The sequence below is a fragment of the Ananas comosus genome, linkage group 7 (assembly GCF_001540865.1).
Source record: "Ananas comosus cultivar F153 linkage group 7, ASM154086v1, whole genome shotgun sequence".
Taxonomy (NCBI): domain Eukaryota; kingdom Viridiplantae; phylum Streptophyta; class Magnoliopsida; order Poales; family Bromeliaceae; genus Ananas; species Ananas comosus.
The window spans coordinates 13,324,634-13,340,627 of record NC_033627.1 but is presented as its reverse complement, the minus strand read 5'-3'; the positions used below and the strand labels follow the sequence as shown (position 1 = coordinate 13,340,627).

At 35.3% G+C, this 15,994-nt stretch overlaps 3 protein-coding genes across 4 annotated transcripts; 1 reads left to right on the top strand and 2 right to left on the bottom strand.

Moving 5' to 3' along the window:
- On the bottom strand, window positions 723-3,909 carry LOC109713159 (protein translation factor SUI1 homolog 1). 2 transcript variants are annotated; one of them, XM_020237138.1, is made up of 5 exons: window positions 3,764-3,909; window positions 1,920-2,030; window positions 1,549-1,754; window positions 1,407-1,460; window positions 723-1,067 (listed from the first exon to the last, which is right to left on the bottom strand). In XM_020237138.1, the coding sequence occupies exons 2-5, from the start codon at window positions 1,954-1,956 to the stop codon at window positions 1,023-1,025; spliced, it is 342 nt and encodes a 113-aa protein (XP_020092727.1). In that variant the 5' UTR covers window positions 1,957-2,030; window positions 3,764-3,909; the 3' UTR covers window positions 723-1,022. The 2 variants fall into 2 exon arrangements, with proteins under 2 accessions (XP_020092727.1, XP_020092728.1); XM_020237139.1 differs by lacking the exon at window positions 3,764-3,909 and adding an exon at window positions 3,550-3,667.
- LOC109713157 (subtilisin-like protease SBT3.7) lies at window positions 6,998-11,616 on the bottom strand. The gene is made up of 10 exons (XM_020237136.1): window positions 11,495-11,616; window positions 11,311-11,402; window positions 10,941-11,038; window positions 10,646-10,801; window positions 9,897-10,519; window positions 9,289-9,362; window positions 8,919-9,176; window positions 8,533-8,650; window positions 8,076-8,247; window positions 6,998-7,716 (listed from the first exon to the last, which is right to left on the bottom strand). The coding sequence occupies exons 1-10, from the start codon at window positions 11,585-11,587 to the stop codon at window positions 7,169-7,171; spliced, it is 2,232 nt and encodes a 743-aa protein (XP_020092725.1). The 5' UTR covers window positions 11,588-11,616; the 3' UTR covers window positions 6,998-7,168.
- LOC109713158 (probable protein S-acyltransferase 7) lies at window positions 12,558-14,860 on the top strand. The gene is made up of 5 exons (XM_020237137.1): window positions 12,558-13,077; window positions 13,347-13,514; window positions 13,604-13,867; window positions 13,958-14,191; window positions 14,426-14,860. Exons 1-5 carry the CDS (start codon window positions 12,850-12,852, stop codon window positions 14,633-14,635), a joined length of 1,104 nt encoding a protein of 367 aa, XP_020092726.1. The 5' UTR covers window positions 12,558-12,849; the 3' UTR covers window positions 14,636-14,860.

Genomic DNA, 15,994 nt, shown 5'->3' with positions numbered 1-15,994 from the left:
CATAAGAGTATAATAGCCGGACTCTATAATTAGTATCTATTCTTTAGGTTTGTTTGATTAAAAGCTATATATACACCTCATATAGGGGGGAGCGGGGGTCAAAACGGGCTAGGGACCGGCCCGGCGCGGTCCGGCTTCAAATGCGAGCCGGGCCAGAGCCTCCAAGGCAACAAGGCTCTCCAGGCCGAAAGGCACTGGCCGCCTAATTTTTTAATTTTTTTTTAAAAATATATAAAATTTAAAAATATGAATAATAAATTATTTCTATTTAAATTGATGTTTTGATTAAAAAAAATTTTATAAAAATAATAAATATTTACATTTTTTTAGAGCCGTAGGCATCCAAAGGTGCACGTGCTCTTTCCGAGGGATGCAATTTTGTTCTAAGAGATACAATTTTGTTCTAATCAACGGAAATTTTTATTATTATTTTTAGAAAAGATGAATTGAGAGGGGGTTTTGGCTCAATGGACCAAAATTGAACATGTTGTGAACGATGTTCATAATCTAGAAGTTCTGAATATTTGAGATGAGAATTAAACTGGGTTGGGTCTGGGTTGGGTCGAGATATTTGCTACTGCAAAACAAAGAAATGTGAAATGTGTTGATATAAGTAGTCATTTGTGACAAACTAATTATTTTTTTTATATGATATGCTTTGCAAATCGAGATGTAACAAAACTTCGCGTAAAAACAACAGGAAAAAAAACAAGAAACAAAAATCACTAAATTTTGTTGGAATTTTTCACTGACATAGGAACAGAACAGTAATACAGTAAAATTATAGGCAAACAAAGAACTAGGAGTTTGCTATTGATGAACTGGCGGATACAACCGACGAATCATAGATCAAATTGCGAGCACACACCGGCAGAGATACAACTCGCCTTAGAACAGGCATACGCGGGAAACACAAGTATCTTATTCATCTGATCTTAAACATACACGTCGCTAATCTAAACATTAAAGCTTGCATAAATAGGAATTATACGTGCTACCACGCAGAAGCGTTTGTATGTTGCTCAGAATCCGTGTATCTTGATGTGTTCCTTCTTCACGATACCGGCCTGGACCAAACAAAAGAGATTGGAAATCAGCATCAAACAGAGAAAAGAAGATCGATCACACACGGAAATATAGCTTCTGCTGCGATATAATGCAGAAAACTCCTCAACAACCGCAGTTTTCACCTTAGAACCCTGAAATATTGGTGAGCACAATCCTTAAACTACAATGTATCATCGCTTCTCCTTTTGTCACGGTTTCATTAGGCGATACGTATTATTACTTCAGTTACAAATCAGCATGGTGAAATATGGGTTATATTATTTCAGCCAGACAATGTGAAAACCACGAGATTTGTGGGGAGTATCCCGTATTTTAGCCTCTTTGATGGGTATGAGCACCTGAACTAGGAACGTGGCAACATTTTTACGCTGATCCCCTTGAAGTTGAATAACCTGCGAACAAGGGTTACTACTCGTCACTTACAAGTAGAGAGTATGGGATTTTAGGTGAAATGATGCATATAGGTATATCTACACATACCTGACCCAACTCGGGATCCTGGACGACAGTACCATTGCAGCAGAATTCCTTCTTGAGATCCTTGAGGATCTTGGTGTAGCTGAACTCCTTCTTCAAGCCCTGAACGGTCGTCAGGCTCTTCCTCCCGTTACGCTGCTGTGTCCGCACATGCACGTACTCCTTCGACCCAGCACCAGAGTCCTCAGCATTTGCCTCGGCAAATGGGTCTACCATGACAGTAAACAAAAAAATATACACATGATTTAGCACAAACATCTTTAGGAATTTCGATAAATTTAGTCTTCAAGTCTTAAGAAGCAACGCTGAGAAAAACATTGTACATGAAAATCACTAACTAATCTGATATTCAAAATTTGCAATAAAGTACATACCAAAGGCAGTGGGAGTTTGGAGGTCGTGATCAGACATGAAACTTGGCAGTTAAAGGTTGAGACGAAACTAATTGAGCTTTTACTCAGACTTCTGTTACGATGCGCCAAAAACTGCATGCAAAATCATGATTACTTTCTATTATACAAAAGAATCACATACAAGTATACAACGAAATATGATAATAGCACGTATACTTGAATAAGTATATAACTGGACAATCTATTCAAAAAGCAGAATTATCTACCATTGGATAGTATGTGTGATGATTTACAATCCGAACACGTTGTGATATTTTAAAAGAAGCAAAAAAATCTAGCCCCTCAAGAGAAACAGGGATAAGAACAACTATAGAAAATCTAAAAGCCTTGTAGTACAAACAGAAGAAGAATGGCATAACCACAACTGTGACGTGAAAAAATGACTTACTTGGAGACCAAAATTGCATGTTCCAAACCTAAATATTTCAGATTCGGCAATAAATGAATCTAATCCAGCTAACAATTGAATGAAACAAAACAGAAGCAAGCACGTATTACAATAAATATGATTCTAATGAGAGAATTTTACTGATTGCCATCCAAGTTGCAAATAGGTCTCAATTTTAAGCCAAAAGCTGATGTTGCACAAGTCCTTATGCTAGTTGTTCAGATCTTAAAAGCAAGAATAGGTATTCTAAAAGAAGAGATAAAGGGGGATTGGTTTGTGTTACAAAGAATTAAAAAAAGAAGTTGAGAATAGTTAGCAAGCCAACAACAATCACCCACGAAGGTAGCTCCCAGCAGTCAGAATAATAAGACCGACATGACAGAGGTTGGGAGAAAATCAAAATGGTCCACTCCTACAAGAAGACAACAACATATACAATACTACATGTACCCTCCCTTAAGGGTGTGTTTGTATTACCAGAAGTGGAGAGGAGTGAAGTAGTTATCGGCCGGAAATGCCCACTTTCGTTGTTTGGTTCACCGTAACTTCATCTTCGGTCGAAACTCAAAACTCACGAAAATACCATGACTTACTTCAGCCCATCCCAGGCGAAAGCCGATACAGTGAGAAAGAGTGTGGGGAAAAGGAAAAAGTGTCCCATTAACTAAAATATCTTATTGAATTGTTGACTAAGATCCCTAGAAAGACCTAATTTCATCACAAAAGATAATCAGAACAAAAGAAACACCAAAAATGCCCATTTTGACTATGAAAAAAAATATCACCTTTACATCTCAAGTTCACAGCTTGGTACTATACCATGAGTTTTATGTATAATGGTTGCGGTAATTAATGCAATACGATACACTAATCTTGGTATTTGCAAATGAGATATGTAGTAATCACAGAGAATTACGTAAGGATACTTCCATAAAAAATAAAGGTACTCAAATTAAACAATTAAATTAAAGATAATTATTAATTCTCGTCTCGAAAGGAGACATCACGAAACCCTAATTGACGCGATCCCATCTAACAATTTGATTCAGAAACCATCGACTACAAAATCTATCAAAATTAATTTTTTTCATCAACAAGACGTTTGAACTCTAGAAATCGGAGGGAGCGGATCAAGCACAACCCTAAAAAACATAAATTTAATGAGAAACAGATCATAGATTTGAAAAAAAACAGAAAGAATACCCTAATTGAAGCGATTCTCATCAATTCCCTTCTCACAATTAGATCAATAACCCACCAATTACAAAATTGAGCAAAACTAAATTAAAAAAAAAAAAGAAAAGAAAAACAATAACACATTTATTCAAACGCTAGACATCGGTAGGAACGGATCAAGCACAACCCAAAGATCATAAATTTAACGAGAGAAATAATCGAAAGACAGAGGATTCATCACCTTTGTTAGATTCCGAGAAACCCTAGCGTCGAATCGAGATTCGAGAGAGGATTAGTTTTCGCCCAAATGCGCCTCCGGAGAATACGCTTTTGGATGGTCTTCGTTTACTTTTCGCGTTTACCAAGGGCCACCACAAGTATGAAATATTTTGTAGCAGCCCCTTTTTAGTATAATTTTGTATTATTTATTGGTAAAAATATACTAAACTCGTCGAGCGACGGGACATTATTATGAGTTTACTATCCAACCTTTTAAAATTTTAATATTATTATTTAATTTTTTAATTTGCTTAATTTAAATTAGTCAATAATATTTTTGAGTTTGAAATTTAAATGTGTGATTTTTTTACAGATTTAAATAGTATATTTTATATAATTTTTAGAAGTATAAATTTATTAAAGTGTGAAATTAACTTAAATCTTGAAGTTTAAATGTCACTGACTTACTCAAATCCAACAATTTGAAAGATTAGTCCGTAAACTCAAAATAATCTAAAATTTAGGTAATTCTATGCATTTTTATATAAAAAAAAAATCTGCTCGGATTATATTACTTTATTCCTCAAATTTTTAATTTTTACACTTAATTCTAAGATCTATTAATAATTTTAGCTAAAGCTTTTGCTGTCAAAATCTTAATTAATTTAATAAAAATACCACATTAGCATCAAGTATAAAATCATATAATGCTACCCAATTTGTGTTGATGAAATTATAGTTATTAATTACTAACTAGTTGACAATAGCCAATGAATTTATTAAATAAAAAACTAGTAATTTAATTAAAAGGTTAAAAGAATAGTGACGAAAAAGGAGAAAGTTTGAGGGCTTATTTGCAATTATCCCATAGAATAGTAGTCTTCGTGCATTATAGGTCTTCGAAAAAAGTTAACCGTAGGATTAAGATCGTGCGGTCGGTGAGCATCACGAACATTACGTGGAGAATCCATTTACGAATGGGAAAAGGGCCCGCATTGCTCTTTTATGCGGATTCCGGATAGTGGTTAGCGGAGCCCGAATATATAGGAACAATTAACCGCTATCGCACACGTGTCGAGGGTATAATTCAAGCACGTGAGTCACGTGGCTAAATATCTTTTTTTTTCACTTGGTATAATTTTTTTTTAATTTCTTCATATAATAGTAATTCCAAATTTCCAACTAAAAATTTATTCCAATTAATTAAAAAAGGAAATGTATCTCAAAATTTAGCATCATCACCCTGATCGAGGCCACTGAACAGTGGATAACTTATTGTCAGCTACATAGCTAATAACATCAAAACTAAAAAGAAAAAAAAAGAAAAAGAAAAGCCCAACACAACTATAAATGAGTAACAATTAAAGCAAAAAAAAAAAAAAAAACTTATTATCCTAGTTAAGGGGTGGTGATGTTAATGGATCCTTAGGATTATGATCTGATGGGGAAGAAATAATGCAGCAGCAGTGAGTTGGGGGTTGCCCATTCGGGTTTGGCACGCAGAGTGCGCCGTGCCCGTCGTAGCCTTGTGCGTCGCACTGCGTCCTGCAGTCCTGATTGTTCGTGCATGAAGACCAAAGGTAGTGGCAGTTATCGTCTTCGGCTCCTGTAAATCAATCAAACTGATACATCAAAAAGTAAACCATTTATCTATGGAGAGATACGAGTTTCTACACTTTTAAAAACACAAAAATATTTGTCCTTATGACATTTTAATCGTCATATCGTCTCAAGATTCATACAACACTATTAATGATGCGTTCTCGTAAGTTTTTTTTTACTAGTGCTGTTGCTAAAAAGTCATCAAAATAGATGCTCTTTTACTCTTAAATTTATAACTTTGTGACAAATTGCATGCAAGAATCGAAAATCATACTCCAGCAATTAAAATTTTGAAAAAGTGGAGGTGAGAAGAGAAGAAAAAAACTATATCCAATTTGAGTTAATTAAACTTAAATATTGTGTTGTGTTTGATTTAATCCAATTTTGTCACAAATGAACAGTTTTTTAATTTTTCTGATGAAATGTGTTGTAACCTAAATAGACTACATAAGTTATTTATAAAATATTCTATTGTTAATTTCGCAAAATATTTCACTTGATTACAGCTTGATAAAATATTTTTGAGGAGTTTATGGTAAAATCAATTTTTTTAAAAAATATATAAGAAGCAGTAGATTTTATTGTAACACACAAAAAAAGAAAAAAGACAATATAATAGCTGCATGCAATTTGCATGCAAACATGCAAATGAAATAGTAGAAAAATGTTTTCAACATAAAACTAAAAACTTAAAAAGAAAATTAGAGAGGGATAGGGAGAGAAAATAATAAATTACTTGTATTTTTTCCGAAAAAAAGGAAGCAAAGGACGAGAACAATCAAAGTTGAATGCTTCAACGCCATATGTTTTCGTATAATAATTTTCGAAAAAATATAATTTTGGTTTAGTAACGATGAGATACGTATGGTCACATATATATATAGCTACATGTATGTATATAGCTAATTTAGTTACGTACCTAACTAGATATGGTAATAATTCAAAATTATTACATGATCTCGAATTAATTGGTAGTAAGTGTACGTATACTTATACGTACATGGAAATATAGGTTACCATATTTTACATGGAAATATAGGTTACCATATTTTACATGGAGTGTTATTATTCCTATGATTATTACTATATTTAGGTGTATTTGTTTTCCAAATTATCGTATCATCATATCTTTAATTAATATATCGTAATTTTGTTAAAGATTATTTCGCCATGGTCATAATTAAGGATCTTGATCAATTGATGTACATATACGTAATTAGTATTTTACTTTTTTTATCTTTGCGCTTTAGAAGTAGCGAGAATTCATTATAACAAACGTCACTATTTTCTTGGAAAATTCGCAAATAGTTCATGAACAAGTAGGCCAAATAATTCTCCGAAACTTAATTATTTTATGAATTTTATACTCTTAAATTAAAATTTATAGTTCTATAATGTATTTACATCTCATTACGATATTTTTCAAATTTTCTGATTTTTTTTCCAAAACTTCCAAATTCTCTACACTGTCGAATTTAATCTGCATAACGAACTTGTAACAATACAAGCATGCAATTTATTTTCTACATTAATTTAAAAAGGTTTTCGAGAATGCACCGGACCAAGATACATAAGTTCATAACCATTTTTTTAATAATTATAATGATTGAAACATCACAACTTAATTAACATAGCAACATCTAGTTATTAGAGCTTAGAAACACAAAATTAATTTGTACATTATTGATCAAACAAGCAAATGCATGCATACAAACGTAGAGCACTCTATTGTATTTTGTCCCTCTACACATAATTTATATCTTAGGTTACATGCATATGATTATTATTAATACAGTACCTCATCTAATTTAAATCTTTCTAATTATTATTCAGTATCTGCATAAAACTCCTGAACAATAATTCTCACAGCAATTGGAATCCTCACAGTGTGTTTGTCACCATCATACCATGTTAAGCTCCCAAATGTGTAATCCCCTTGAACTTTATGTTTAGGTACAAATGTCACTTTAAAACTATGAACTCTCTTAGTTGCATCGAACACAAGCACATTTGGGTCCAATTCCAATTTTACCCCTGCTGGATCACTTATCATAGCCTTGTACACTGCATCCTCTTGGCCCACATTGGTAATTGCCCTCCACACTTCAATTGGGGTGTTTTTTAGATTAGGGATGGAAATGGAGGGTAGGTTAAGGAAATAAGCAGGGATTAGTGGTGAAGAGCAAATCTCGAATTGCTTGATGGTGCAGTTGTAGAACTTGTAGTAATCTTTCGCGTCGATGTCGTAGATAAGACCCGGGTCGGCCGCCCTCTCGGGGTTTATGTGCCCGCCTCCGTAGTCGAAGGGGTCGGCGATCTTGCGAGGCAGCCCCTCCGCTAGGATAGGCATGCCATACTTGTCGGTCGTCGATGCTTAAGCCATGCCAATTATTAAATTTACAAATTTTGATTTTACTATATCATCTTGTAATTTGTTTGATTTAAACCGTCAACGACACCTTAATCTCCTAATTACTTACTTTAATGAATTTGCGATTACGAGAATTACATGAAATATACTAACGAAAACTGTAAAATAAGTAACGCATTCAAATTTTAAAGTTAATATATTGTTGACCGACTGAAATCAAACATACCAGAAGGTTGGTAGCAAATAAAAATTTTAAAAAGTTAGGTAACCGACTCAAAATGATCCGTAATTCAGATAAGTTCTACATATTTACCTTTTAAAAAAATGAAAACTTGGATATTGAGAACTAGCTAGGAATTACCGGTGGTTACAAGTGCTGATTTTATGGCTGCAGGAGACCAATCAGGATGCAGGGATTTTAGTAAAGCAACCACTCCAGAAACATGTGGAGTAGCCATTGATGTTCCTGATCCAAATATGTATGAATTTCGGAATGCTGCTAAGATATTTACTCCTGGGGCAGCAATATCAGGCTGTTTAATTGGGGAAAAAAAAAAATTGTAAGAATTAATCATAGTCTTAATTTATTTGGTCGTACTTTTAGAATAGTGCCAAATGCTAAACTATTCATAGCGTGACATTTCATTCCATCTCAACTTTCAATCTAATTGATTATTACCGGGCTTATTTTACCACGTAGTAAAGATTATTTCTGAATCATTTTCTATCGGATCGACATATATGGTCTACAATTATAATGTGGTGGATCAAGAGCGTGAAACTGTAACTTTTGCATGATAAGGGTTCAATAATTGCACCTTAATTACTGTAGGGAAGTATACGGATGGCCCCCTGGAGGAAAATGCTGCTACCTTTGGGGCCAACACTTCTTCGCCAATAGTAATCGTAGTCGGCTTGATCATCACAGTTGGTGAACTGTTTGATTCATCAAAGTAAATTTACATAAGAAAATGATTAAAAAGCATTAATATTAAACTAGAATCGCGCGAACTACTTATATATGCAATGATTTCGAAGCACTATATATGCTTATAAGTTCTCAATAACTTTATTGCGTAGTAAACTTTTGAAGCATCAGATTAAAGCTTCTACTGTTAAATTTTATATTATTAGCTAATTTATTCAACAAAGCGAAAGTTTCAGTTATAACGCAGGTACGTAAAAGTGACTTTTGAGGCCTTGCCTTTCAGTGATCAAGTAACTCTCAATTTGCGACGCAATGTCGAGGTCCACGAGAACGCAAGGCATCGCCCCGCAGTTTTCCGTCGACACGAGGAGATTTGTCGTGTACTGGGCGAAAATAAGGCCGGCGCCGCCACCGTTACGCACGTTCGACGCTGCGATTGAGAAGAAGCTTTCGGGCGGAGCCACGAGTGCGTCGCTGATGCACAGGACTACTTTTCCGGTGATGTCCGTGCCGTTCAGGGCGTCAGCGGTGCAACTTGAGAGAAATATAATGGTGGTAATTAATGTGAATTATGCATGCTCAGAATACATATGTATCTATGTAATTTGAAAAGAAATTAAGCAATTTACTACAATTAGCATCATACATGTCACCATAAACTAGCTCTTTAAAGTTGCTCCCTGATGATTGGTTCTTTGACTCGTGATAAATGGATTGGCCCTGCAATTTTGTATGATTAGAATATATAGCAAAAAATATTTTTTTTATATATATATCACTAAATTTATGGTATAATAATAGATAAAATGCCACAAATATATGACAAAGTAATTAGGAAGTATATCATTGCAGCATGTTTAATGTAGGTAACTCATACATGATCGTTTCCTTTTTCTTCTTTTTTTTTTTTTAACAATTGAAACAAATGTATATGGTATTCACCCTTTTTTTTCTTTTTTTTTTCTTTTTTTGAGTGGAGGAATATTCTATGTTCATCTCCTTTTAGATTCTATTTATTTATTGCACATACTTTAACATCAAACCCTTGTCGTTTAGAATAAGTAAAAGGTTGGTTAGTTAAGTGGATGAGATAATGAGTTTTTGGCCAAACATAACTTAAAATTATATTTTCTTTTATGCTAGACCCACTTGCAAGTTGCAAGCTTATATATATAAGTTGACTTTATAACAAATCAAAAGCAAATAAAACTTCAAAAAAAAAAAAAAAGGGCTGTGAATTAAATGGTCTCATACCACTAGATTCTGATTGTTTCCGAGCGTGATGACGGTCGGAAAAGATCGATCGATCGTGCTCGCAGCAACCGTTATCACCCAAGGAGCTGTGTTTCTTATACTTTTCGGCTGGGGGCCGGTGTTTCCCCCGGCGTAAACGACCGTGATCCCTTTTTCCACCGCATGCAACGCACCGAACGAGTCTTCGTCCTCTATAAGAGACAACGACAGCACGTCCACCCCATCATGTATCGCGTCATCAATCGCGGCCAGTACCGTAGCACTATTTCCGGCCCCCAGACCGTGACCGGTGCCCCATGTGGCTTTATATATAGCCAACCGGGCACGGGGGGCGCCCCCCCTAGCCCACCCTATTGCCAGGTCATTGAAACTTGCTTCTACCACTAGTGAGCCGGCCGCGGTGGAGGCGGTGTGGGTCCCGTGCCCTTTCTTGTCCCGGGGGGACAAATAATCCATCTTAAGATTCTGCGGGTCGACCCCCGCGGTGTAGAACCGCGCTCCGATGATCTTGCGACTGCAGTTGTTCGCCCCCCATGCCTCTCCTAGCTGGCACACTCCTTTCCATCGCGACGGTATCGGACCGTATCCTTCGTCGCTGAAGCTCTTAGATTCGGGCCACACACCTAAAAGTTGTAATAAACGTTTAGTGACACTTTTCTTTTCAGTCAGTAAACTATTTTCTATGCTTTTTACGTGAAACCAAACACCACAATGTCCAAAAGTTCAAAAGAACACTCCGGAGGACTAACCGGAATCGACGACACCGATGATCACATCTTCACCGTAATTGCTCTTCGTAAGGAGTTCGGGCGGATGCGTGTAATCCAAACCCAGGAAATCCCAGCTTCGAGTCGTCGACATCTTATATTTCCGACTAGGCTTAACACTAATGACTTCAGGTAACTCTGGATTAATTAATGAAAGATATATATAAAATGAGCATTAGTTAGGTGCCTAATCATGCATACTAGTTAAGCAATAGAATTAAGGGTCATGTTAGTTTAATTTCATGGTAATTGAGAATATATTCGCATGTTGGGGAACCTGCAAGTTGCTTTGCTTGATCTTCGGTGAGCATCGCGGCGAAGCCCGAGAAACCATGCTTGTAACTGTAAATAATCGATCCACGAGCCTCTTCTTTGCTTTAAAAAAATCAAAGGATGAAATTTATTTATTCACTTGGTCTTATTTAAAAAACCAAACGTTAAAATTAATGGCTCTATTAACTATCAGTTAGTAATGAATAAATATATATCATAAAAAGTAGTTAAAAATATGAAATTTGACGAGATCATTGATTAATTAATTTATCAAAAGCTCTAGTTTAGAGGCTCCATGCATGAATTTTTAACTTTTTGAAAAGAATAAAAAAAAAAAGAATAATGAGATAAATTAAACATCATGGTGAGAATACCTTCCAAGAAGAGTAGTGAGCATATCATGGTGTGAATTAGTGACATGGTTGGGATCTTCATGCTTCTTCTCACCAAGGTACACAATATATAACTAGAAATTAAGATAATATTAATTAGACTAGTTAATTAAATTAAATTTTTCTTTTTTGGTTTGATAAGAGATATCAAATTAGTAATCCTTACTTTGGTAGAGCATTCAACTTTGAGCAAGAGGGTATGGAGACAAAGTAGAAGCAAACATGTGATGTGGAAGTGAGAGGAGAATTTGAAAGCCATTTTTGGGTGTGGAGATGCATAGGTGAAAATGCTATATATAGCCCTTTCAAATTATCATTTTTTTGGGACTTAGTAGTAGTTAACAAACCAAGTCAAATAGTTTTTAGTTACAATTTCATGATCCCTTTACAAACCAAAGTTTTTTTTTTTTCTTTTTTTTTGAAGGGTATAGAAACCAAAAGTTCAATTAATGATCATTTCATGGGAAATATCCATAATGATGTATTATTTCCTATTTAATTTAATTAAGTTATTTTCGTTAATCAAATAAGGAATTATGATAATTTTAGCAAATGCTTGATTCATTTTAAAATCGCCTATAGTTGAGGAGTCTCCATACATTTTAACCATTGCCTAGAAATTTTGGGCTAAGGCACCTACATGTCAACAATGAGAAAATATAATCCTGGTACTGTTACTCTTTGAATTGTTCTACATGAAAGATACCAATATATATATAGATACAAACATTTACCCATAACAAATATATAATAGCTGAACTAATTATTTTAAGTTTTCTAAAGTTCATTGGCTATAGAGGATAATGGTAATTAACTTCAATGTGAACAGGTCAAGTTTGACCTAACATTTTAGGCTAAAAAATAATCTCAAACTTTATATCAAAGGATAACAAAATGGTATAAAAACAATAGAAAAAAAAAATGTTAAAAAAAAAGAGTGTAAGGGGAAAGCACCATCATCTGCTCTTTGGCTCAATCAAAGTTTGAAGTGTGATTTGGTAAATGATTTTTTTTTTTTTTTTTGGTTTGGCTTAACTTTTCTTTGATTGAGACTGTTCTATCTGCATTCAATTATTGAGATTTTAATGATTTATATGAAATTAATTTAAACTTTTACTAAATTTAATAATAATTTTGTTAAGTTTAATAGTTTTTTTCACTGGTTTTAACTTACATTACTAAGATCATTAATTTGGGTACTCAAATTACTTTTGGTAAAATAAATTTAAACTTGGCCCGGCAAAATTTGGATTTGAAAGGTAGTTGAGATGGATATGTAAAATCCGACCCATTTTCGCGCAAACTTGGCCCGGAATGTGAATTTTTATATATCTATGTCCATTTTTGGCCCAGGAGAACAACATCTCACTACTTATGCATCACTTGTGAGTTTCAAATTATTAAAGTTATAACTACCCCAGAGTAGTTCCTGTTTTGTTCAGAGTTAGTTCTTAAGCCTATTCTCTCTTTCTATTGAACTTCATGATTAAACTCCTTAAATCCACTAAAAGCCATGCATAAATGGCTCCTCAGCATGTACAAAACGCTGCAACTGATCATGAGAGTAATGGCGTAAACAAATTCGGCGTTATTTCGTCGAGTATATCTAATTCAGATGTTATTAGTTCTGTTCTGAGCACACTGTCAAGGTACAGCAAATTTCGAATCCGGAGTTGCTTCGGTCTTTTCTCCGATTCACCGTCGGGCAGCTCTCGCGTGAGAGTTTATCAAGTGTGGCCTGGAAAAAATGTAAGCTTTTCTAACTAAGATCTAACATAGAACTAACAAAGAGGAATACAATTGTAAGTGCACATGTATGCTGCTGCAATTAACATTGATTCTGGATTTTCTGTTTAAATAATGTTTTTAATCTTCTTTTTAGTTGAATTTAATAATCTCCGTTAGCGTAACGATCTAAAGAAGAATGAGTAGAAAATTGTTGTGCTCAACTTAGAAAGACTAATGATCATTTTCGCTAAATCGAAATGTAGGCCATTATTAGCTTCTTGTATATGCAGGTTTTTTTCTTCAGAGGGCGAATGGTGTGCGGCCCGGATCCGCGGGGCTTCATCTTGACATCAATCTCCATTGTTCTTTCAGATTGGATCTTCTGCTCCTACATAACTGTCGCTCTGCCGCAGCATTCCGATTTAACAGCAATAGTCTCCATGATATTGGCATTAATTGTTAGTATATATCTCTATTCAATCAGTTAATCAAACATATTCATAGAAATTTTATGTAGTAAGTAGCTGATCAGTACTCTAATTACCAGGTTATTGTTACCTTGGTATTGGCTGGCACAAAAGACCCTGGAATTATCCCCAGGAATGAGAAGCCAGAGTTAGAAGAAGTTGGAACCAGTGTAAGTAGGAGCAGAAGCAGGAGAATAAGCATTAATGGTGTTCAGATAAAGTTGAAGTACTGCAGGATTTGTAACATATTCCGACTGCCGCGAAGTTGCCACTGCACCGTCTGCGACAACTGCGTAGAGAAGTTCGATCACCATTGCCCGTGGATTGGTCAATGCGTAGGATTAGTATGAAAGTTGCTTATCCTTTTTCATTTTGCAATTACTTTTTGTTTTGGATTAGGATTACTATTTCTGATTTCTGGGTTCTCTCGGCAGCGTAACTATCGGTACTATTTGATGTTCGTCGTTTCGGCGTTGGTGTTCTTTACATATGCATCTGCATTCTCATTGTGGAGAATTAGGAGAGAGGTGGCCCGGAGCGGCTCAGGGATGATCGAATTGTTAGGATGTGCTCCTGAAGCATTTGCATTAGCATTGTTTAGCTTCGTGGCCGTATGTTTTCTCGCAGGCCTGTCGGTGTTTCATGTTTATCTTATAACTATCAATCAGGTATTCCTTTTTTACTTCGCTTCGCCTTTTCTGTTCTTCTGTACAATGCTTCGTGTACCTCAAAGAATAACTCAACGCTGTTGAGCGGTCGACTTTTTCGAATTTCAGATACCAATTAATGCTCATGAACAACATTTTAGAGTAACATTACGAAGTACATGTAGCAGTACTCTTGATGCTTATTAAATTTTTCCATAAATCAAATGTTCATGTCTCTTCTTTTCAACTTTACAGACGGCTCGCGAGAATTTCAAAGGGGGATACGCGAAGTCTCCAAATCCTTATGATAAGGGAATGCTGAGAAACATAAAGGAAGCTTTGTTCATGAGGTTACCACCTTCCAATGTCGATTTTCGAGCTTTCGTCGAGCCAAACTGGGGTTCCATAGCCAAAATTCTCATGAACTCATCCCCAAAGGGTGTTGGTGAAGAAGCGATTGCGTGATCATTGAGGATACGCATTTTGATGAATGATAGTCAGAGAATAAAAATAAAGATTTAGAGTTCAAACAACAGGATTTGGGATTGAATTATTGTTTCTGTTTATTTAAACAGCTTCAGCAGCTGCCATATAGATATGCCAGCTAGACAGAGAACAAAAAAAAGTTGATTTTCCTGCACATGTTGCATGCATTTCAAGTGCACATAAAAAGAGAGAGCATCAAAACCAAGAGGATGTGCAGATAATATGAGATCTACTCTAGATGCTCCTACAAACCACATGAATATTTGTTGCTATGATACATCAATAGCACATTGACACTTCAAATGCTACAGTAATGTGCTAATAATTTGCCTACATGGCCATTTGATAGCTAGGGATCCTTTTCAACTTCAAACTCCAATATTTATAGATCTTACCTGCAATAGCTACCAACTTTATTCAGCATTTACACAATTATAATATGTTGATACTGAATTCAAAAGTTACAGTAATATGTTCATAATTTGCCTACTTGTTGGTCAAATCATAGCTAGGAATCTTTGTGGACTAGAGGCTCCACCATTTATAAATCTTACCCACAAGCATTTATATTAGGTACCATGGAATTAATATGATGCAAGCAGAAGCAGTAGTGCTAAGTGATTCATCCCCTCAGAAAGTTTCTAGTGATTGGAGATCAGAGCTCGCAGATTATCTGTCCAAATTAGTAATCGATCGGTACTCAGTTCAATTTCTGCCTTTCATATTTAATGGCATAAATTCAGGTTTAGAAATTCTGTCGACAATTTCTGTTTGTTGTCTAGTATTATTCTTAGCTTTAGAAATGAATAAGTCGAAAAAATTGTTTTTTTTTTTTTTGAGAAAAAGGTAGCACGCTACCTGCTTCATTCATTGGAGAGATGAACTAGGCTACAGGGACAGGGGTGAGGGAAAATAAAAACAAAAACTAGCAATTAGTGATGAAGAGGAAACCGTCGATCACTTATTCACACAATGCGTTTTTTCTAGATTCCTATTAGTGATGACCTTGGAGAATGTACAGACTAGAGATTTGGGAGATAATGTGAATTCGGTCTGGGACAAGCTGGCTGGGTATGGAACACTAGCAACGAATAATTGGATAACCAAAATAGTAACATGCTGGTGGGTCACATGGGAGGGCAGGAACGGAGTAATCTTTCGGAAGACCATGTTGGACCCTATCATAGCGATTTACAAGATCAAACAGCTGACGAATCGTTGGGAGCAGTCTCTTACAGCTAATAGGTCTTTATGAAAAAATTGTATTTTTCATATATCTCTCTTTTCAACGCGGTCTAGACCTGCGTCAACATGCACCTGTGTCGACGCTTAATGGTT

What these genes read in the sequence shown, in the direction of transcription:
- LOC109713159 (XM_020237138.1), bottom strand. Translation starts at nt 1,956, where the DNA reads ATGTCTGATCACGACCTCCAAACTCCCACTGCCTTTG. An exon ending in CCAAACTCCCACTGCCTTTG is followed by an intron (nt 1,755 to 1,919) that starts GTATGTACTTTA and finishes CTGTCATGGTAG; the next exon opens with ACCCATTTGCCGAGGCAAAT. An exon ending in AGGATCCCGAGTTGGGTCAG is followed by an intron (nt 1,461 to 1,548) that starts GTATGTGTAGAT and finishes CCTTGTTCGCAG; the next exon opens with GTTATTCAACTTCAAGGGGA.
- LOC109713157 (XM_020237136.1), bottom strand. Translation starts at nt 11,587, where the DNA reads ATGGCTTTCAAATTCTCCTCTCACTTCCACATCACATGTTTGCTTCTA. An exon ending in CTCACTACTCTTCTTGGAAG is followed by an intron (nt 11,039 to 11,310) that starts GTATTCTCACCA and finishes ATTTTTTTAAAG; the next exon opens with CAAAGAAGAGGCTCGTGGAT. An exon ending in AGTTACTTGATCACTGAAAG is followed by an intron (nt 8,651 to 8,918) that starts GCAAGGCCTCAA and finishes TGAATCAAACAG; the next exon opens with TTCACCAACTGTGATGATCA.
- LOC109713158 (XM_020237137.1), top strand. Translation starts at nt 12,850, where the DNA reads ATGGCTCCTCAGCATGTACAAAACGCTGCAACTGATCATGAGAGTAAT. An exon ending in TTGGTCAATGCGTAGGATTA is followed by an intron (nt 13,868 to 13,957) that starts GTATGAAAGTTG and finishes TTCTCTCGGCAG; the next exon opens with CGTAACTATCGGTACTATTT. An exon ending in ATCTTATAACTATCAATCAG is followed by an intron (nt 14,192 to 14,425) that starts GTATTCCTTTTT and finishes TCAACTTTACAG; the next exon opens with ACGGCTCGCGAGAATTTCAA.